Source organism: Gambusia affinis, linkage group LG16 (genome assembly GCF_019740435.1).
Source record: "Gambusia affinis linkage group LG16, SWU_Gaff_1.0, whole genome shotgun sequence".
NCBI classification, from domain to species: Eukaryota; Metazoa; Chordata; class Actinopteri; order Cyprinodontiformes; family Poeciliidae; genus Gambusia; species Gambusia affinis.
In genome coordinates, this window is record NC_057883.1 from 10,377,290 (window position 1) to 10,398,896 (window position 21,607).

A 21,607-nucleotide genomic window follows, 5' to 3' on the forward strand; every position below is an offset into this window, starting at 1 on the left:
AGCGTTTCCCAGTATTAATTTGTATTAAATTCACAAATTAAAATAATGTTGTGACTATATATTATTATTTTAAATTATTTTCTTCTCTAGTTTGCGTTTGACTGATCGAGGTACTACAAGTACCACAATGCATCATTCTATTTTCTGCCGACATGAAACATGGCCGCCTACAGTTCAACTATGGTGTTTCTATTTACGTGTCGCCTGTTTTCTGTTTTAAGACTGACAGTGGAAGAAAGAGCTCGGGTTCGAAGTCATTTTGAGTAAAATTTAAGTCTAGTGTATATTTTTCTGTTTGGATAAATCGGTGCTGTGATATATATTTTTTAAATGAATAGTTGCTGTGATACAGACTGAGATATTTCTTTTTGCTGGGCTTATTAAAACTGCGATTGATTTAGTCAACCAGAAACCCCACAGAGTTCACACCAGGGCCTGGTCGCGATGTTTAGCCCCGTGAATTCATCTTATTTTCGAGTCAGTCCGACAATTATCAACCGGGAGCTCGGGAAGACTAAGATGAGATAGCAAGAGTGCACTCTGGAGTGCTAACACGGGGTTTTCATTGGGAGCGTAATCCCTTCATAACTTGGGAGACAACTGCGGAAATAAAACCCAATTCAACATGTTCGGAAGCCTTTTTGAGGAGGAAGAGAATGAGGGCTTCGTCTCGACCTCCGCCACAGGAAGAACTGCCAAGGGGGGCGAGGAGCCGCCTCCACCCCGTGGGAGAAGCAATCTGTGCGGGATTAAAAATCAGGGAGGGACGTGCTACCTCAACTCTCTGCTCCAGACTCTGCTGTTCACCCCAGAGTTCAGAGGTACGGTCCGATGACGCTCCCACCTGCGCCACAGGTCATCAGGTGACTCGTCTTTGTTGGTGTGTTTGCAGAGGAGCTGTTCAATTTGGGGCCAGAAGAGCTGGGGTGTCTAGAGGATAAAGGCAAACCAGGGGCTAAAGTAAGTGAACAAAATTAAATCACAGATCCATCCTGTCATATTTGAAGGCTGATGGTGGTGATGGAATAATTGTGTGGGAAGATAATTTATAGGCCCATTTGGCCATTTAATATTTATTTAACATTGTACAAATGTCAGATCCTCTTTGGTCCATCAAAATTTAAGATTTTGTCTTATTAGCATAACTGAAGAACTGAAATGGTCCTAGGACTCAACTCTGGGGAACTCCTTTAGAAACGGGCATAAAAGACGTCTGAACATTTCCTATTGTAACACACTGGTATCTTTTAGGTACCCAAACTAAAATATGACAGCTGTCAAATGAATAGTCAATCTGTGCCGCATTAAAAATCAGGGAGGGACATGCTACCTCAGCTCTCTGCTCCAGACTCTGCTGTTCACCCCAGAGTAAAAGGTTTATGGTTTCCATAAAAGGTTTATGGTTTCAAGTCAGAATGATTTTTAGAGAGCAATATTTGCAGGTTTTAAATTGTGGACGGATTAGCGCCAACACTAAAATGCAACTCTATATCATCGGCATACAGGTTGGATTTACAACTGTAAAATTAGGATGTAATATTGTTGATATAAATTGAGAAGAGAACCAAATGGAGCACCCTCGAAAAGAAGACTGAGCGTTTTCATTTTTCCCTTTTTACTTATCTCTTGCCTTTTAACTGGATTATTAATAAAGTGAAACAATAAACTCTCATCTGGGCCTGTGCCTGGTTCACGGTTTCACATGAGAGCTTAAGGCTAACTTTAAGGCTAACTTAGTTTTGCTCTTTTTCCCTGCAGGTCCGAGTGATCCCTCTGGAGCTTCAGAGACTGTTTGCCCGCCTGCTGCTAGTGGACCAGCAGAGCGCCTCCACCACCGACCTCACTGACAGTTTTGGCTGGAACAGCAGCGAGGTCAGTGACGGGGGGTGTAGGGCGGAAAGGAAAGGCTCACGTTACACTTCTTCTTTTTTTTTTTTTTTTCGGTGATTGATCTTAAGCCACAGCAACATCCGCCACGGCATGCTTAAAAGTACAAAACATGGTTGCATTATCGTACTGCAGTCAGCCCAAGGAACCTGACTGGAATTCCAGTTCTTTCTGGAGGCCGTCCAGCTGCCAAATTATTATCTGAGGAAGGAGAACAAAAAGTTACAGAGACACAGGTTGCCATAGGGCGTGCAAACCCAATGTTCCAGTGGAAAAATACATGCAGCGATGTGATCAAACAAGCAGCTGTACTCTTAAAAACCGCTAAGCTTCTGTTTGTTGGCGGTGAGAAGAAACTAGGGATGTAATAATTGACGTAAATGTTGACAAGTTGTAAAACGAGGGTACATGACGTGACACAAAAACCCAACACACCACAAGGAGAAGTGGAAACTAGTCAACCGTGGAAAGCAAAAATAAAGAGGCAAAAAAATAAATAAATAAAGGATCTGCTGAGGGTGATTTCTAGTTTGACATTTGTTTATGCAAATCTTGCTTAATTTTCAGCTGCTTCTGTAAAATGTTAATGACGTCGATAATCACATGTATTATCTCTGAAAACAAACCAAAGTGTTTTTATTTGTTGATTTCGGTGAGATGGCCCCAATGTGCTCTGATATGCAATGCTTTACTTTATTGTCTTAACTGGACATCGAGGCTTCAAAGTGTGCTGAGAAGTCCAGGATGTGTGTAACACAGCGAGTGTCGAGTGACGTCGCCAACATCTGAAGCGTCATTGGTTCACAAAGAGACATTTGGCATGATTTATAAATAGACTAAAGTGCAACCGCTCACACATAGTGGGTTGGTGTTTGCAGGTTTTTCGGGCAGAGAGGTGTGTTTAGAGCCCATGGGAAAAAGAAAGGTTCCCTCCATGCTTGAACACTGTGGTTTGATCACAGGGTCTCAACACTTTTTAAGAAGTCTTACATTTAATCATATCAGCTTTAATCTTGGCATTTATTAGTGTCATATGCTGAAATTCTGGCTTTGGATTTAGACAATATTATGTGTTGACAAAACTAGCTCCTTTGTCATTAAGTGTATATTTAAAACGTTTTGCCAGTGGTTGACCATAACACATGAGATAAAGTTTTAAATCTTGCTGCCCGTATTGGTTTTTGAAAGCGTAAGAGCACTGGGGTCACAGAGATAAGATACCAACTTTAGTGGATAATTAGAATAATTTTCCTTGGATCCATTATGTAAGTTATTCGGTTAAGAAGCAAAAGTTATTTTGTATAATTAAAATTAATTTCTTATCTTAAAGGGCTGAAAAATCTCCACATGTAACTTGCTGGAACTCACAGAAAGCTTGTTGCTGTCTCGATAAAGTAATTACACTTTCTCTAATGAGTTGGTTTTTGGAATGCAACATGATCTTTTTTTTTTCTTTATTGGCAGAAGATGTTGCACTATGTAACAAATACTTCTTAGAAATGTGAGATGAAACACTGCTTCTATCTAACGTCTTTTCAGATGTCCTTCATCTAAGAAGTGTTTGTTACATAGTGCAACAAAAATACTGATGCTCTATTTAACTCCTCAAGTTGTAAAAGCAAATTCAGCATCCCTCACCTTGTTGGCACTGCTGCAGTTTGGAACCGTTCCTAATTCAGCATAGGCTATTAAAGGTTTGACTAATTGTTTATCCAGAAACATTTGATGAGAAATGTTAGATTCTGTTGTATTGCATCCATTATGCTCAAAGTTCGAGTTGCTGTTCATATGAATATGTGTAAGATGAATTGATATATTTTATTTGTTGCTATGCCATTGCGGGTTTATTACTGATTAATGAGATGATCCACAAAAAAACAATCCCAGTAGGGGTTTTTCATCTGGCCACCTCTTCTAAATGCTTTCTAAATGCATCAGACTATTGGGCTGACTTTGTTTTTTGTTGTTGTTGTTGTTGTTGTTGTTGAATCACTGGAGGACTTTCAATGGAAGTCCTTTCACTCCTTTTGCCTTTTCATACATTTGTAGCTTTGTTTTCGTATTTTTCACTTTTTGTGCACAAAACCAAGACTTCTTCCCACTGGGAGATATTTTCTACCTACTTAATTTTCTGTTTTTTCCATTACTGGAATGAAATATGGTTCCGTGACATCAATAGATCATACTTCAAAAGAGTCAACTGGTTCAGAACAAAGTTTGTAACTTTAATATATGTAAAATTGAACCAGTTTCAGACTATTTCTACCTCTTTCACCCTGGGGTCACGTGGGCACAAATTGGAACGAAGCCTCTCCTCATCTGAACCATTCTTTTTGTTGTTCTTTCAAGGGGACGAATCAGCATGACGTGCAGGAGCTCAACAGGATTTTGTTCAGTGCGTTGGAGCACTCCCTGGTGGGCACCAGCGGCAGCACGCTGATCCAACGCCTCTACCACGGCACCATTGTCAACAGCATCGTATGTAAGGAGTGTGGAAACGTGAGCCAGAGGAAGGTGTGTTACAGTATGATGACCCTCGTGCAGAGAAAAGTCTAAAAATCTGCGTCTGCTCCTTTTTTGGTTTAACTGTGTTTTTGTGTCATCGGCAGGAGGACTTCCTGGATCTGACGGTGTGCGTTTGTGGTGTGTCCAGCCTGGAGGAGGCTTTGTGGAACATGTTTGTGGAGGAAGAGCTGTTTGAAGGCAATAACCTCTATCGCTGCGCTCGGTGTTCCCGGCTGGTCACCGCTGCCAAGGTCAGTACCAGTAACGCACGTTATGATTTCGAGAAAGTGCTTTTTTTTAAATTCTCTCTGCTATCAAAAATGTTTTCCTTCGCCGTTTCTCAGTCTGCCAAGCTGAAGCAGCTGCCCCCGTTTATGACCATGTCTTTGCTGAGGTTCAGCTTCGACTTTGCCAAATGTGAACGATACAAGGAGACCGGACGCTATGCCTTTCCGCTCACCATCAATCTGCGACCGTTTTGTGAACAGGTACCAGAAAGATTTTAGTTGAACTTTCCTCTTTGTATGTGCGACGCTTCTAAAGTTTAATTTGAATTATGATAGCTTATAGCTAATGAAAACCCAAGATTCAGTTAATGAGAAATATAGAATATTATGTATGAGCACAAGGAGTGTATAGCACAAAGGTTACTGCTAAAGCAGCTGGGAGTTCACTGTGCCAGCGTGTTTGGAAAGTTTGGAGGAAGGAAAAAATTGCAGTAGAAGAAGATGCAACAGCTGCAATAAAAACTTGTAGCTGGTTTGAGGGTTTGGAGGAGACACATACAGTATTGGCTGGGGCTAAACTTTGTGCTTGAACACATTTTTCAGTACATTAACAGAAATAAATGCTCTACATACATCACTCTACTTTGATCTTTCTTTGAAATACTTGGTTTTGCCTCCTGCAGACTGATGCAGAGGACTCTGACGTCACATATGAACTGTTTTCGGTGATTATTCATAAGGGAGGTTGCTATGGCGGCCATTACCACGTTTACATCAGAGATATTGATGAGCTTGGACAATGGGAGCCACCGGTGAGGGGAAGAAATGCTGAACCGTTGCTGCTTGGCTATTTCTTTCATTTGGTTTTATGCATGCACACATCAAAAAAGACATCACCTCTGTTTCTTGTTGACAGGAAGAGGACTGCAAACCCAAAACTCAAAAGAAAACAAAGGAGGAAGTGAAGGAGTCATCTGAGCAAAAACTGCAGGAAGACGACCCTTTGTCTATCATTACTGCAATCATTGCTCAGGTACACCTTGTTTTTTTATCCCTCAATCTAGTGGTGAGGAAAACGTTTTCTGCAAAGTCATGGCTGAATGTCATGATACATTATCCACTGCAATTAAGCCACCTTTCCACTACTAGCGCCATGAAAAATTTCCATCTACTCTTGTTGATATTGTGATGATGATTGTGATTCAGGATATTGTGCTATTTCTACATTATTAAATTTTTTTTCAAAATGAGATTTAAACTGCAGTACCTCTACTGTCCTCTAGGAGTCATCAAAAAGCGTTTTGTTGGATCAGCTGGGTCAAAAACTCATGAATAAAACTGGATCATCATGGAGCAAAAGGTTCAGGAAACCCTATGGTCCCATTGGAAAGGTATGCTTAGTTTTTCCTCCTATATTGGTTTTTACAAAAATATGTTAAATCTAATCCAGTTTTCATTAATTTGTTTATGTTAGTTCCTGCAGTCACACAGTGACGTTTTCATTTTGGTGTGCAATGGGACTCGGGTGGCATTGAAAGCAAACCCTCCAAGCCCAGCGACTGATGCCTCGGCTCCATCAGAGCAAACCACAAACTCCGAACCCTCAACAGCTTCAGACGGAGCAGCTTCTGATCTGCAGCCAGAGGGAAATCAGAGGCCTAAACCAAAACCAGAGGTACTACAGAAACAGACCCACTCGGATTACACATTTCGGTTATTAATTTTATTGTTTTACTAACACAGAGAAACAAAAATTGATAGATTTTTAATTTTTTAATTTTTTAATTTTTATTTTGACTTGTCCAGTGAGGAGAATGAAGCCAGGAGAAATGTCTTGTGAAAAGGTTGGAGACCTAATAAACCAGAACTCTGATCTGCTTAAAACAAAAATGTAAATTTAAAAGACAAAAATTCAGCCGACGTTCAAGTAGCTGAAAACCAATTTGTGATTTGGTTTTGACCAACACTCTGGTGCTTCTAAGATTTTGCTCGCACTCCCATGTAAAATCTATTGGCAGAGTATGGAAGCAGCTGAAAGTCTCACTTTTGAACAGACTTAGTAATCTGCTTACTGCGTACAACAAAAGGCAGGCTATGCGTAGTTCCAGATTACATGCTTAAATAAGCATATAATGTGCAATCTTTATATAGGATCCCCTGGCTCCAAAGGTTTGTTTGTATATTTTATCTTTGGATGTCTCTTTGAAAATGATTGGCAGGACAGAAGGACACATTTGTATCCGTCCTCGGTGGTATTTAGAGTTTCTGCCTCTGAAGTGCCATAAAATTTGCAATGTCACTATATAACTGTGACCCACAGAAAACATAAAGCCTGTCTTGTGACTCGTTTTGTGGCTGTTTTCTCACGGCGCGTCCTCCTGTCTGACAGCAGGGTAGCCACTGGTTTGACCTCAACGACTCCACTGTGACCTCCATCAGGGAGTCGGACATCGAGAAGCAGTTCCAGGGCAAAGAGAGCGCCTACATGCTGTTTTACAGAAAGACACAGCTGCGCAGGCCCAGTGAAGGTACAAAGTAACGTCGCCTGCGTCTTGCGATTTAAAAAAAATTGCATCTCTAAAACAACTTGAGCATACAATAAACATAGATTACAACTGCTGCAGGAGTAGTACTTTAATTTGTATGCTTTTTAAAATTATTTTTGTTTTGCTTTTTGCAGCTCTAAGCAATCCACAGTATAAAGTTCCTTCCCACTTCATCCAGATGGCCCTGGACGAAAACCAGAGGCTGCAACAGATGCGGTATCAAAACACGCACACAAGTGGAACATGTTGCTCTGTTATTATGTGCACAGCTGCACAGTCGGGTCTGACTCAGTCATTACAGTTCAGTTGCTCTGTAGAAGATCTTCTCACAGATTATTTGTCTCATATAAAAGTCTGCACAACTTGTTCATTTAAAAAAAAATATGTTTTCTGTTAAACAAATTTTTTTTTTTGTGTAAGTTGCATACTGCAGCTTTAAGGGCTGGCAGTTCTGCACAGATGAGGGGTATCAATGTGTTTTTTTTTTTTATCATTATTATAGTGAGGAGTTTGATGCCACTAATAACACAGTAGAGCTGCATCTGCACCTGGCCCCCTTCTACAAAACGGTAAATGGAGTCCTGCAGCCGGTCAGCGAGGAGCCAAGCGGAAGCATCAACCTGAGCTTCGACCGGAGGAAAACCATTGGCGATCTGCGGATCACCATTTATCACGTATTTTGATTCCAATAAACAGATGCTGTTGTGTTTTGAAACTCTTTGTTATAGGAAGGTTTTACTTTTTTTTGTTGTTGTTGTTGTTGTTACAAAAATATAGATGCAGGAGTTCTGGGAAGGAGACATGGCATTAACTGTGGCCAAGAGTCTGCCTGCAGGTTTACACCTCTACAATACTCTTACAGGTTAGACTTCACAGGCAAAAACATTAAAAAAGAAAAACACCTGAAGGGAATGTTTGTTTTTAACCGTTACTGTGTTTTTCCTTTTCACAGATGACAGTGTCTCCCTCTACAGTGCAAGAATCCACACAAATACTGACCTGTTTGTGTGGAATGGTAAAGAAGTAAGGAAAAAGTCACCACATGGGTCTAATTCTAAGAATGTTATCGAGGGGGACAAAATTCATACGCCTGTGCTTTTTGCTTCTTCAGGTTCGCGGTGCCGCAGTCCAAACTGGAGCAGAGTGGGAACCCGTGTTACTCACCGTCGTTCGCCCTTTCCTGAGTGACGGCGTGGAGCACGAGGCGCAAAATGGGGTCAAATGCGAAACAACCGACAACTCCAATTCTGAAAACGGGGTTGCGGGGCTGAAGAGGGAAGCGAGAGGATTCGCGGGCGGTGCGACTCTTGGGGAGGTGAGGGAGGCGCTGGGGGAGCCTAGGGAGAGTCTTCTGTGTCAGGAGCATAAAAGGGAAAAGGTCGGGGGGTCAGGGGAGGGAGGGGGCTCCAGCGGATGGAGGGTGTTTCCGCCCGACGACATGCAGCGGACTTTGAAGGAGCTGTCGCTGAAAGACGGAGATGCTTTGTTGGTGTTGGAGCCGCAGTCGTTGGACAGCAGGTGAGCTCTTGCGCAGCGTGTTTAACAGTGCATTCGAAATGTATTCATACCTCCAGACGTTCCCCACATTTTGATATGCTAAAAGTCACAAACTTGAGTTGATTTTGTTTGGATTTACTACAATGGACAAACACAAAGTGTTGCATTTGGAAAAATCCCACGTGGTTTTCAAAGTTTTTTTTTTTTTTGTAATTAAACCCCCATCTTTCCGAAAGTACGATGTACAATTTGATTTGAATTCTGCTCCTTTTACTCAGATCCCCCTAGACAAACATTGCTCATACAAACTCAGGTAGAAATGCAAAGAGCCACAACTTAGGTGGGAGGTTGCTGAACTTTTTAAGCCACAAATCTTTCCTGTAAGTGTCCTGATCGGACCAAAATTGAACTTTTTGGCCTATATAGACAGCCAACACTTGCACATGCCATCCACACAGTACCTGCAAGGGTACACTTCACCTGTAAGCATATCTGGTGAAGCACACTTGTAAGAGTAGGGTGGTAGCAGCCTTATGCCAGGGGGATACGTTTCTTCAGCGAAGACGGGGCAAAATTTGATTGGAGTTTGCGTGCTCCTCTTCAGATTTCTTATTTCCAAATATCGCTTCCAATTGAAATACATTGAAGCCTTTGTTTCTAACTTGTTGTTTCTTGTGTTTAATGTGGACAATTTACCAAAATAAAGTGATTGATTGATTGAATACTTGAGCAAGGTGCTGAATGTTTGTATAGTTTCCTGTTCGTGTCTAGCGGCAGTCTTCTTTACTGTGCTCAGTGTGTTCTCCCGGAATGGAGACGTGGTCACTGTGACCACGCCGTCTGACTGCCGCTGGCTCCAGGTGGAGTTTCGACCTCAGATTAAAGGAGGTGAAGAAGAACAAGAGGAACAGAGGAAGAAAGTAAAGGTTCCAGCCACAGGAAATATGGTCAGTAATTAATGTCTCTCTTGCCATCTCACTTGCTTTTTAATCTTATTTATTTATTTATTTTGCATCATGTTCCCTCACCAAAAAAAGTTTTCTTTCTGTTTAATATGTCGTGCCACAGCTGCTATGTGAAGTGAAACAAAGAGCCATTTGGGGGCTGCAGCTGCAGGAACCACCTTCAGGCAAGATGCTCAAAATAATAATATAATTGCAGTCATGCAGCAGAAGTACACCTTAAATAAACAACAACAAAAAAAAAAAAGACACATAACAACACATAATTAAGTCTGTAACTTTTACTGTCTACATTCATTTGCAAGTAGGTAGAAAATGTAAATGGATTCATCCAATTATATAACTTAAACATAGACTTGCACAAGCACTTTTTGAGAGAGTTTGCTTTTGTCAACTATAGTCATTTGTTGGACCTGTTTAGTAACTTTTCCAGTTTCTGTAAGGTTACCTCCCTCTTCTGTGTGTGTTGCTGAGCAGGTGTGCAGTACTGTCTGAGGCAGGTGGACTGCTCTGGGAAACTCCTTCCTCCAGGTACTGTTTCATTTCTTATCTGGAGGCCATTTTAGTTGGAAATCCCCCCCTTTATTTTAGCGCATCAAGGGACACTTTCTCCAACTCTGACCGCCTGAAAGTCTTTGATAGTTACTCCCCATAAATCTGTCTTTGAATGCAGTTATTTTTTTCCGTCATAATTGCATATATGCTGACTCACTGTGGTTTTCCTGACAGTATGTGAGGAGTTAAGCGTTCGGGATGCAGGCGTGCGACTCATGACCACGTTGAGTCTCTGTCCGGGAAATGCCCCCAAGGAATCACAGGTGTGCTTTTTTTTTTTTTTTTCTTGACATCTTCAGGAGAATCTCATTTCCTTGAAGCTGCAACGATGAAAAAGACAGAACTTTTAATAGTTTTCTACATCGTAAAACAAATCAAGGCTGCGTGAGTGCATGTGGGCTGATTGAAGTGGAGAGAATTTGCTTCTGTGCTTTTTCAGCTGTTCTTGCACTTTGCTGTGGGCGCGGCCCCCTCTGCTGGCATGGAGATGGATATAATCGTGGAGAAGACTTTCACTGTTAAAGAAGTAAGGACATTGAGGAGAAGTTTTTCCTAATTATTAAATCTTACAGCTAAGTACCGGGTTTTCATAATAAACTGGATTATAATTATCATTGCATTCACATTTAATAATGTTTTTCAGGAAAACCTTAATTGGAGGCTCTTGAAACTAGTTAATTTTACTGAAACATATGCCCATATGTACTCAGTACTTTGTTAGGGTTCTTGTTTCACATTTCAGTTGTTTTTTCTCCTGAGTCCAGATTAGCCATTTGTGATGTTTAACACAAGTAATGCTACATTTTTGGCATTGATATATTTGTTTATGGCAGACCAGCTACTATCCCAAAAGCTTGAATTTGTCTTTTCTTTCCAATCCTCTCACAGATTATATTATCCTTGTTCCGTAGTGTCATTTTTGTAACCACAGTTTTTTCTTCCACTTAACTTTCCATAAATATGCTTGGATACACCACTCTGTGACAACTTCTTGACAATTGTGAAGGTAACAACCTTCCCCTTGATTTTGCAGGCCATTACTTAACAATACAAATTTTCTGAGAAACTTACTTTGGGGTTTAAATGATTAAAATGTATTATTCTGCATTTGAATTTATGTTCATTTCCCCTCTGTTTTTAATTATTTTCTAATAAATAAAGATCCAGTTGTTCAACGTAATTTGCAAAACTTTAAAACGATAATGTTTGTTGTATTTTTAGTGTCTCAGAGCTATGCTGGATGCTGTTGGGCTGGATGGTAAGATTTCGTTATTCGTTCTCTTTTGCGTTTGCTGTCACCATCTGTATTTGCTCTATTACTACAGCTTTCATGTTCATTAGCTGGTCAGTAGTCGATCTTCTGCTTTTCAGGTACCAGTTGGCACCTGAGGAGGCTAGATTGGTGTGAGGAGGTTGGAGAACCGCTAATGGACGAGGTGAATCACTGCGGGTTTTGAACAGTGTGTCCTACTTGGAGTTTTACTTTCATTCGGAATGAAGCAACAAACCATTTCGCTCTACACTGAACCTGTCTGATTGTTCCGTTAAGTTTTGGATGCCTGTGTGATCAGTGTGGCCAATTTATGTTGATTGTTTTGCCTATATTTTGCCACAGTACTTTTTTGTTTATTGAATCAGTATTTGGGACATCACTGCATACAACAAAGGTTGTGAAGCTGCACAATATTCAAGTAAATTTAAGGTGTGTACTTTGAGCAAGTTAGTATTGTAGCTAAAACTGTATGGTAGTGTTGAGACAGGTGGCATCAAACTATCCCATATTATGATAAATTTTATTTCATGTTCTTGTTATAAAACATATATATATATATATATATATATATATATATATATATATATATATATATATATATATATATATATATATATAAAACAAATGTTGGAGAGATTGATTTTCCTTTATAAGATGATTATAATACTCAGGACCAACATATTGATGCCCTTTGTTTCCAGGACGCCTCGTTGTCAGAGCTGAAGATTAGCAGTGGGGAGACGTTAGTTGTTACCGAAGGACTTTTGCCTCCGAAGGTATCAAAACATTCCTGGATGTCTGGATTATTGACAAATCTTCATAGCTTCCCTGTTCATACAGAATAAAAATAAAGAATTTTTATTTCTTTATCTTTATTTCCTCAGGGATTTCTCAAGCTTTCTGTGTGGCTTTATGTGGATTTGAGCGGTATGGAAGCAGGCTGCAAGCGCTCAGAAAACAGCACTGCTGAGCAGCAGGTGCAGGGAGCGGAGACTGCAGACGGGTCTTGTGCTCAGTCGATTTCTCTTTGTGGCAAAAACATGGCGGAGCTACAAAACGTTGGGAAGGTGGAAATATCGGATGACGCCACGCTGGAGGACTTAAAGACTCAGGTGAAGTGTTTCCACTGGTTTGTTGTCGATTTATCTTTCGTGATGAGCTCCATGCTTTTGAGGTTGGAAGGTCTCACCTCAGCTATCACTCTAATCTTTAGTTCCCTCCTCAGATTATTGATCAGATTTAATTAAAGACCTTGCCAGGGTCACTCTAAAACATTAATCTTAAATCCCATTTGAGACAACATGCTTATTGCTCAGTAACGGTGTCCACACTGAAGAGTGTTGCCTTTAACGTGACTTGGGAGTTCTTAACTTCATTCATTAGAAAAGGGCCACATTTTCTAAAAGCCAATTAAGCTGTTAACCGACTGATTCAGCTCACTGTATGATTCATTTGTGTCTCTTTAGAACAAAAGTTGACTTTAAGAAAATGCTTGTTTCTTCTTCTTTTTTTTTTTTATCAATTTTTGATGAGTCTAAAAGACCATTTCTGTTCACTCTTAAGAGTTTACCTTCTGTTTAACTCTCAACCCCTGGCATAGACTCCATCAACTTTGAACAGGTTAGCGTGGGTGACCATTTTGGATTCATGGTCAGAATATTTTTTTTTACTTTCAGGCTGAGTGTGGTAGTAATGTGGATCCACGTATAATTGTGAAGTGCTCCCTATAAGATGCTCTTTTTGCTCCTTTAGGTGTTGACGTTGCCAACTCTTCAGGACGTGTGTGTGCCTGTCACTAGCTTCCTTCGTGTGTGGCAGATGGAGGGAGGGCGGCTTACACGTATCCTTAGAGGACAACAAGTCACACTCAGGTCTGGAAACTTCATTCACACACTGTTGGAGACGGATGGACAGATGCAGAATGTTTGAGCTGGTCTTTCCCCACATAGTTTGTTTTCTTTGTGCTCAGGAAGCTGAAGTTGACCAGTGGGGCGGATCTTTGTGTGCAGTGTCTTCTGAAAGAAGAAGATCTCGGGTGAATGCAACTTTTTTGTTTTACTCTCTTCCTTTGTTTTTTTAAATCTTTTGAAATGCTGAATTTTCCTGTGTTTTCTTTATTTCTTGCTGTTATACAAGGCCAAAACAAGTCCTGCTGAAGATAAAGATGGGCGTTCCAGGGGAGAGGAGCTACTATCCTCCAGAAGAGCTGGTTTGGGACGCTTCTCATGACTCCACTCCTCGATCTCTGCGCACCAGCCTGGCTGCACACTACGGCCTCTCTCCCGATTCTCTGCTGCTAGCCAAACACCAGGCTGACAAACACGCCTGGGAAGAAATCTCCAACTGGGTATCTCTACAAAAGAGAGAGTTTGGCAGAAATGTTGTTTGGCGTCTTACCAGTAATGTAATATTTATTTTGTCATTTACTTTCAGACTCAACAGGTTTCCAAAAAGAAGAAGAAGAAAAAGGCAGAATCTCTTCTGGGGCCACCTTTTCACCTCAGAGATGGGGATGTAATCGGCATTAAGGTATCAATAAAACCCTCTTTTTAAATTTTTTTTTTTAAACAAGACTGTTTTTTTTTTTTGTTTTTTTTTTATTAGAAGTACTATATCTGGTTCTTGTATGTTGTTTTTTCCCCCTAGAACCTTTTGATTGACAACAACAGGGACTTCGTCACAGCAGAGGACCAGCAGGGCCAGCAGAGGCTCAGGGAACAGACAGAGCAACGCAGGAAAGGGTGAGACCTACTGGTTTTTTTTTTTTGGTTTTTTTTATATGTCCATCAACTGGGGTGTATGGAATCCTAATGTCTTTTTTCCTATCAAAATTCCATATTTTTCTTAACCCAAAACTTAAACTTCTCTGTTAGTTTCGACAAACTTGCCTTCAGAAGTCATGATGTGACATGAGGGTGAGAATAGTTCCCAAATCAGGGTAGAAAAAGGCTATTTCACTCTTTTTCCACTAATCTGTATATAATATAGTTCAAAATCTACATACTATTTTTAAACACAGTCCTGTGGTGCCTTTATTTTGTTGGTAAAAAAATCAAAAAACTCCGTGGTATGAATGCTTTGCTTAGTATTTAAACCAGATCCATTTAAAGAATTGCAGAAAGAGTTTTGAACCCTGATTTAAGAGGAGCTGTTGATTGAAAAGGTTGGAGAGTGCATTACTTTGATTTTTGAACACAATTTGAGAAATAGTTATTCTCCTCTGTTTTGGTAAAACACTTTGTTTTTGCTTATTTTGCAGAGAGCAGGCTGCCGCTGCCAACGGTGCTGGGAAAACCAAATCCAGGAAGCTGGAGGCATCGTTGTCTATCAGCGTCGGGGTATTCAGATAGCAGCCTGCTTTTCTGTTGATGCACAGACAAATCAGGACTTCCTATGACATCACACCACACATGAACTAAAATGCCATGTTGCTGTTGGACAATCCCACTAAATAAGCCTGGTGCCATTTCTTCCATTTTCTACCACAGTTTTCACACGGTTATTTGTCTCGAAGCATTTTAATGAACCCTAAAACCTTCCTGGTTCCTATACTGGTGACCCATCAAAAAGAACTTTAAACTTTGATTTTATCCTTTGGACTGTTTCTGTCATATGCATTTTGTTTATAAACAAACTTGTTTAAACAACATATCATTTAAGTAAAATTTAATCAGGGGACTTTTTTTTTCTTTGTCTTCATCAATTTGCAGCCGATTCACTTTGAGGTTTTTTTTTTAATATAAAAAGAGTGATTCGACTCTTGATCCCTAAATAAAGTGGAGTATTTGATTAAATCTGAAATATCAGAAGTTGTTGTTAGTGAAGTTGTCCCCTTTCTGATTACAGTTTCTTGAGTAAAGCAAATTAAGAGTGAATTTCCTTCCTGAAATCTACATCTTTATATAAGGTAAAATTAAGGCCACTTTATAACCATAAACCTGCCACTGTGCTGCATGAACAAAAGACTGCCACTCATGATCAGGATCTATTGATATGTTTGTTTTCAGGGCAGATGAGAGATGGGCCTTAATGTAGAGAAGCTTCTCTGCTGCTCTGTCTTCCCTACCTCATTCTCCAACTCTCCTTCCCTTCTTCTACCTCTTTTATGCTCGGCTTTTTACCATTTATCCTTACTCTAAACTGTTGCCGGCTCTCTCAAAAGTAATCATGGTTTTTTACATTTAAATGCTCACAGTTTAACACTTGGTTGATGGAGAATTTATTACCAAGCTGTAAATCCGGCTTGGGAACGGTAAGATGTAACCATGTGAGCTCTGAAATTTTGAGGAAAATTTCAGGTTTTTATTTGCATGTGTATATTTGACTTTGAGGGGAATAAAAGTGATTTTCTTTTATGTTTTTTTTGGGGGGGGAAAGTGTCTGCAATTTTTTTTTTCTAAATTTGTCAAGAATTTTCAGACAGACATCTTGTTTTCTTGGCATTGTACTAACGGTAAAATCATTTTTTTTTGTATCCCAGTTTGATTATTAATAGCAGTGGTCACATCTCTGCTGGTAAGGACCGTTTTGCTGTATTGTTGCAGTGTTGTTTATATCAATGTAAAAGTGCTTTTGCAGAAAGCTGTTAATGATTAATAAAGTTATAACACAGTCCTGTTCATATCAGCAGAGTGTTTTGCAATCAGAGAAGTTTTTTTAGCTGTTCTTCAAGAACTTGTTTGCTCAGAGTAATCTTTCGGAGTTCCAAAGACATTTGCCACACATATATGTATATATATATACGTATATATATGTATATACGTATATATATGTATATACGTATATATATATATATATATATATATATATAAGTATATATATATATAAACAAGAAAACCCCAACCTTTAAATTTGTGTCTTTTAATTACCATGTGAAAAATAAAAGAGGGATTTAAAATATTTTTATTAATAAGCCTACATTTATGTGTCAATGCTTTTAGTCTATTATATTCTAATCTTAAATGTACTTTCATTAGTTGTAGGTGAAAAATAATTACCAGGAATAAAGACTTGAAAACATCAGTTTGCGTTCAATGGTGCCATAAAGTAAAGTTTAAGTTAATTAAAAACTCAATTTTCGGTAAACTATCACTTTCTGTGTTTAGTTCTCCACGGTCATTTGAGTGTGCGCGTTTTCGCCTCTTGCATTTATAATCGTTCAAAGCATGTTTTTGTGATGACCAATCAAAGGTCACGCCGCTTTTGATACAACCAATCAGCTGTTCAGGCCGTTAATTAAAGACTCCATCCCCCAGTATTAATTTGAGTCCGAAGCACTACACGGAATGCGGAGTTTACTCAAGAGAGAGAAAGTGATCAGTTTTAGGCCGGACGGGACTGATTACATCTGCAAAAATGGTCGAGGCTTTCTGCGGAACATGGAAACTGGTGGACAGTAAGAACTTTGATGAATACATGGAGGCAATAGGTAAGGAATTTGGATTAAGTTCGCCTTTGTTTGGCAGAATATTTAATATGAGTTAGTTCAAGCCTAATTTATTATACGAAATCAGACGTTTATTCTCTTGGCAGGAATTCCTTTTGCCACAAGACAAGTCGGCAATGTTACCAAAACAACAGTATTGATCAGCGCGGATGAGGATAACGTGATGGTGAGAACCCTGAGCACATTTAGGAATACCGAATGTTTAGCGAAACTTGGAGAGGAGTTTGATGAGACTACACCTGACGACCGACAAGTAAAGGTAAAAACTACAAAATGTTTTGTGTGAGTCACAACCTATTGCTGTTCTAACCGTCTGTTTCATATTCTGACTTGTAGTCTGTCTTTACCATTGAGGGAGACAAATTTGTGCATACACAGAAGTGGGATGGGAAAGAGACCAAAATTATTAGAGAAATCAAGGATGGAAAGATGGTGATGGTGAGTTTTATTGAGATTTCGGCTATTTTTATTTGCCGCCGTGATAACATTTCTTAGTTTATAGTGAGTTCTTGAGTTCGTTCTCCTGAGGCATTCTCCTGATAATGTCCCCGGTGGAAAAATAAATAATATTCTGCTTAACAACACCGAAGCAAGTGGTTTCGAGAAACGTATCAAGCTAGCGCTGATCGTTCAGACCACTTCCCCTGAGCGTTGCCATGACGACGTTCGCCGGTCTCCCTTAAACGTTCAGCAAACGTTCGCTAGACTGAGCGTTTGCCGACAACGTTCGCTGGACGTCAAACTTTGTTGTATTAAAGTCTATCAAGACAAACAACGATTAAAAACACTTCTTTTTACCATACGTGTGTGAACATCAGAGGCATTATAAGTAAAACTTTCATTAGCTGGTGTAAGGCATGAATTTCAATGCAATGGAATTTAATATATTTGTCGTGTAAGTAATAAGTGTCCATCCAAGGAATGACTCAAGAATAGTACAAGTATTTGGTACCTGATCATAAAATCTATTCATTAATACATCGGATCCAAATCGGTCCGATCTAAATAGCGCAGATTTCTCTCCCAGATGCAGTTACAGAGGAAGTAGTGATGCTGTGCGTTTAGACCACAGCAGTAGAAGCCCTCATAATTTAAGTAAAGTTGTTTATGGTTATTTGGGCCACAGTCAGTGTTTTCTGGCAGTGCAGAGAAACACATATCTGCTTGACATGTGATGGGAGCAGGATTCTCTAAACAACTTAATATAAAACTGCATAAAAATGAAATGCATCTAAATAACTTATATCAATAAAATTTCAAAAATTGATGGATAAATATAGAATATAACGGAATAGTTTGGAAACTGTCAGCCAAAATGACAGACAACAAATAAGTCTAGCTTGACCTCTGAGTAAGCCCATATTAAAAAAACTACCTCCGTTTGCAGCAATAAATCTAAAGCTTTTCAGATATAAAAAAGGTCCATACAGATCTAGTTATCCCTGTAGAGGTTTTCTTGACAAAAGTAAGAAGAATCTAAACTTATTTCACCTTTACAAAATAATTTCAGTATACACAACTAGCATTGCTTTATTTCTTTTTCTAGACATTAACCTTTGAGGGAATCACAGCGGTCCGCACATATGAGAAGCTGGAAAGGAGGACATCATTTGTCTCAATGTAAACCACCAGGAGCAGCTTTACATTTTACTTAAACTGAAAAAAATAAAAAATAAATTTTTTTCTTATTTCAAATATATTTCAATTAATGGTTGGCACTTGACTAAGTATATGGTTTTAAAGCCATGGGGCATGTGTGATAATCTTAAATGAAAACACCACAGAATTACGTACATTAACACAAAGAGAAACTGGTAGTGTGCAGCAATGGGTGGGGTGAGGCACTGCCACACTCTGCCTCATATATCTGGAAAAAATTGTGGTTACATTTTCTGATATTTTATTAAAAGAACTTTTAAAAAATAGCTACAATGTGAAGAAAAACTTTTGCTTTTTGTTTTAATTGTGACTTTCTAAACCAGGGGTGGGCAATCCTGGTCCTCGAGGGCCGGTGTCCTTCAACTCTTAGAGGTCTCCCTGGTCTAACACACCTGAATCCAACAGCTGAATCACCTCCGAAGTGCAGTCAGGTTCTCCAGAGTTCTGCTAATGACCTCATTATTTGACTCGGGTGTGTTGAAGTAGAGATACATCTAAAAGTTGGAGGAGACAGTCCCTCAAGGACCAGGAGTGCTGTTCTAAACCCTGGAAACATTCCCATGTCCAATATTTTGTGAGGTCCTCTGTAAAAACACATGAATAATGATCAAGGGCCTAAACTGTTTCTGACTTTTGTATTAAAATTTAAAAGTCCTCTGTGATGGACATTTACTCCTCCTGCTCCCTCAGCAGATCCATAGCTATCACCAAGGACAGTTCCCACGCTGGCTTCCCCATGTTTGTCCTGCTGCCCCTAGGGATGCTCTACACATCTCCTTGTACATATGTACAATGACAAACAACAATAAATTCTAATCTAATTTTAATTTAAATAGCTAAACAGTGCTAATATTTCAGACCCTCTATATTCTCTGTACAACTTCTCAGTGTAACATGGAAGGGAATGTCCCATAGTGACCTCCGGATGCTCTGACACAAAAAGGCAGTGGCATTGTTTTTTATTTTTTTCATACGGGCAACCATCCATGGCGGCATCTCGTCAGGGGCGGCACTTGACGTCCGCTCCCCATCACCCCTTCTGGTTCTCACACCCGCCTGCCCTCCCTCTCCTTTTGGTGATACAGGTGGATTTTGTGACACCGGTAAAATAATTTATGTTGCAGTATCAAGTGATGTGTGGCACAAGTCGCTATGTAGTCCACACACCTTACCAGGTGGCAGTTATGCTTCCTATAGTTGTTTGTAGATTGCCTTTAAAAGCTGGTCAGCTGGTCAACAGTAGTTAATTTCACAGAATTAGCTGATATCTGCAAGAAAAGAAGGATATACAGTAGGTTCTGTCTGTGTCAGCACTGGATTGATTGGAGTCGCAAGGATACGGCAACTACTCAGAAACATTTGCAAAGAAGCTAGCTGCAGCCTGCTAAATCTTGAACACTTAAATAAATCAGTTAAAGGTGCTTATTGCACTGTCACCCAAATCAAATATTCATTCAGGAAAAATTTAAATAAACTAACATTTTAATTTTAAAAAAAAAAAAAGCAAAGCGTTAAGCGTTACACATTAAGGCTAAAACCAAAACACTGACCGACAGTCATTACTTCTATGGAGATGTCTGTGATGGATGGAAGAAATGAAAATGAACAAAGTTCCTGATTATTAAGAAGAGAGCACAAGCTTTCAGGCTCAGCAGGTTTCCAAAAGAAAGAAAAAGGCAAAATCTCTCTCCTGACTCCACCTTTTCACCTTAGAGATGGGATGCAATCTGCATTAATGGATCAATAAAATCCTCTTTTTTAACAGGTTCCTTGGTCTTTATATTAGAAATGTTATATCTGTTCCTCATGTTTTTTTTCCTTCCCAAGAACCTTTTGATTGACAACAACAGGGACTTCACCACAGCATAAGAGCAGAAGAGACTCAGGGGACATGCAGAGCAACATAGGAAAGGTTATTAAGTTGTAAAATAATTCATCAGAGTGTTTGCAACGAGAAACACTTTCTCTGAACTGCTATTTGCGAATTTGTTTGCTCAGAGTAAATTGTTAGTGACTTTTGGCACAGATAAGCTTCACCGAGTAATGTCATAGCAGCGTCCCTTATAGAAAGGTTAACATTGAAATAAATCTGCATTTTATAGCAACAGCATTATCACACAATGATAATATTAATAAAAAAAATCTACCTTTAAATTATTATTTTTTTTTGTGGGAAAACGACCCGACCCCGGATAAGCGGAAGAAGATGGATGGATGGATTTTACATTTTACATTTCCTTTTAACCAATGCCATCTTGGAAGGAGAAGGTAGATTTTTCTTTTTTATTTCTTTTTTTTTTTTACTAATAAGACAAAATTTTTGTGTTAAACATTCATTTATTTATTTTGTCTGATGTAATATTCTAATCTTATTTGTCATACACAGTGAGAATTTAACAGGAACTAGAACATTTCTGAAGAAATTTAAATGGGGCCTGCCAAAGTGCGCCCGATGGTCTGAACCCGGTGTTCTGACGCTGAAAGTTAGCATCAACGCCATAGAAAGCTGCAGCACGATCGATGGCATGAAGAGAATCACGAGAATGTCGACTGACATGGACTTGCGCCATTCAGCGTGTTAAAATGAGTGTATGAGCTAAAATTAGCAAAAATGCTAACGTTTTTGCTAAACATTAGCATTAGCCAAGACATTTTGCATTTTGGCTAATATTAGTCAAAATACTAATTGAGCTAATTAGCATTTTAGTTTAGTGCTAATTAGCTAATTTATCATTTATCTAATTTTTGTTAATGCTAAGATTAACTAAATTTAGCATTGGCTAACGCTAATTTAACATTTGCTTATTTTAGCTAAATGCTAACTTTAGCATTTAGCTAAATTGAATTTAGCATTTTAGCCATATGCTAAAATAAAAGGAAAACATTTCAGTTCCTGCAACAATGGAGGACGAAACATCAAGAAGAGTGAATGATGCACAACATGAAACATCAAGAAGAGTGAATGATGTCCATGAAAAACCTGGAAATGACTCCAGCAGACGTCCAGGTATTCAGAGCAAAACTAAGTAATTTGACCTTGGCTTCACCTT

General features: G+C 39.3%; 2 protein-coding genes across 3 annotated transcripts; both read left to right on the forward strand.

Annotated features, from left to right (window-relative positions):
- The first annotated feature begins 154 nt into the window (after positions 1–154).
- Positions 155–16,078, forward strand: usp40 (ubiquitin specific peptidase 40). Of its 2 annotated transcripts, none has more exons than XM_044143119.1 (31): positions 155–821; positions 893–960; positions 1,759–1,872; positions 4,237–4,401; positions 4,497–4,643; positions 4,737–4,880; positions 5,303–5,431; positions 5,536–5,652; positions 5,903–6,010; positions 6,094–6,294; positions 7,009–7,147; positions 7,300–7,381; positions 7,668–7,839; positions 7,943–8,027; positions 8,118–8,188; positions 8,277–8,683; positions 9,459–9,609; positions 9,731–9,791; positions 10,102–10,155; positions 10,354–10,442; positions 10,619–10,705; positions 11,401–11,437; positions 11,551–11,615; positions 12,154–12,228; positions 12,337–12,564; positions 13,205–13,323; positions 13,422–13,487; positions 13,589–13,799; positions 13,886–13,981; positions 14,099–14,193; positions 14,712–16,078. In XM_044143119.1, exons 1-31 carry the CDS (start codon positions 626–628, stop codon positions 14,800–14,802), a joined length of 3,870 nt encoding a protein of 1,289 aa, XP_043999054.1. In that variant the 5' UTR covers positions 155–625; the 3' UTR covers positions 14,803–16,078. The 2 variants fall into 2 exon arrangements, with proteins under 2 accessions (XP_043999054.1, XP_043999055.1); XM_044143120.1 differs by having other exon boundaries at positions 7,012–7,147.
- Positions 16,079–16,706: 628 nt separating this feature from the next.
- LOC122846279 (fatty acid-binding protein, brain-like) lies at positions 16,707–18,593 on the forward strand. Its single transcript, XM_044143126.1, has 4 exons — positions 16,707–16,880; positions 16,985–17,157; positions 17,235–17,336; positions 18,445–18,593. Exons 1-4 carry the CDS (start codon positions 16,808–16,810, stop codon positions 18,520–18,522), a joined length of 426 nt encoding a protein of 141 aa, XP_043999061.1. The 5' UTR covers positions 16,707–16,807; the 3' UTR covers positions 18,523–18,593.
- Positions 18,594–21,607: the final 3,014 nt, after the last annotated feature.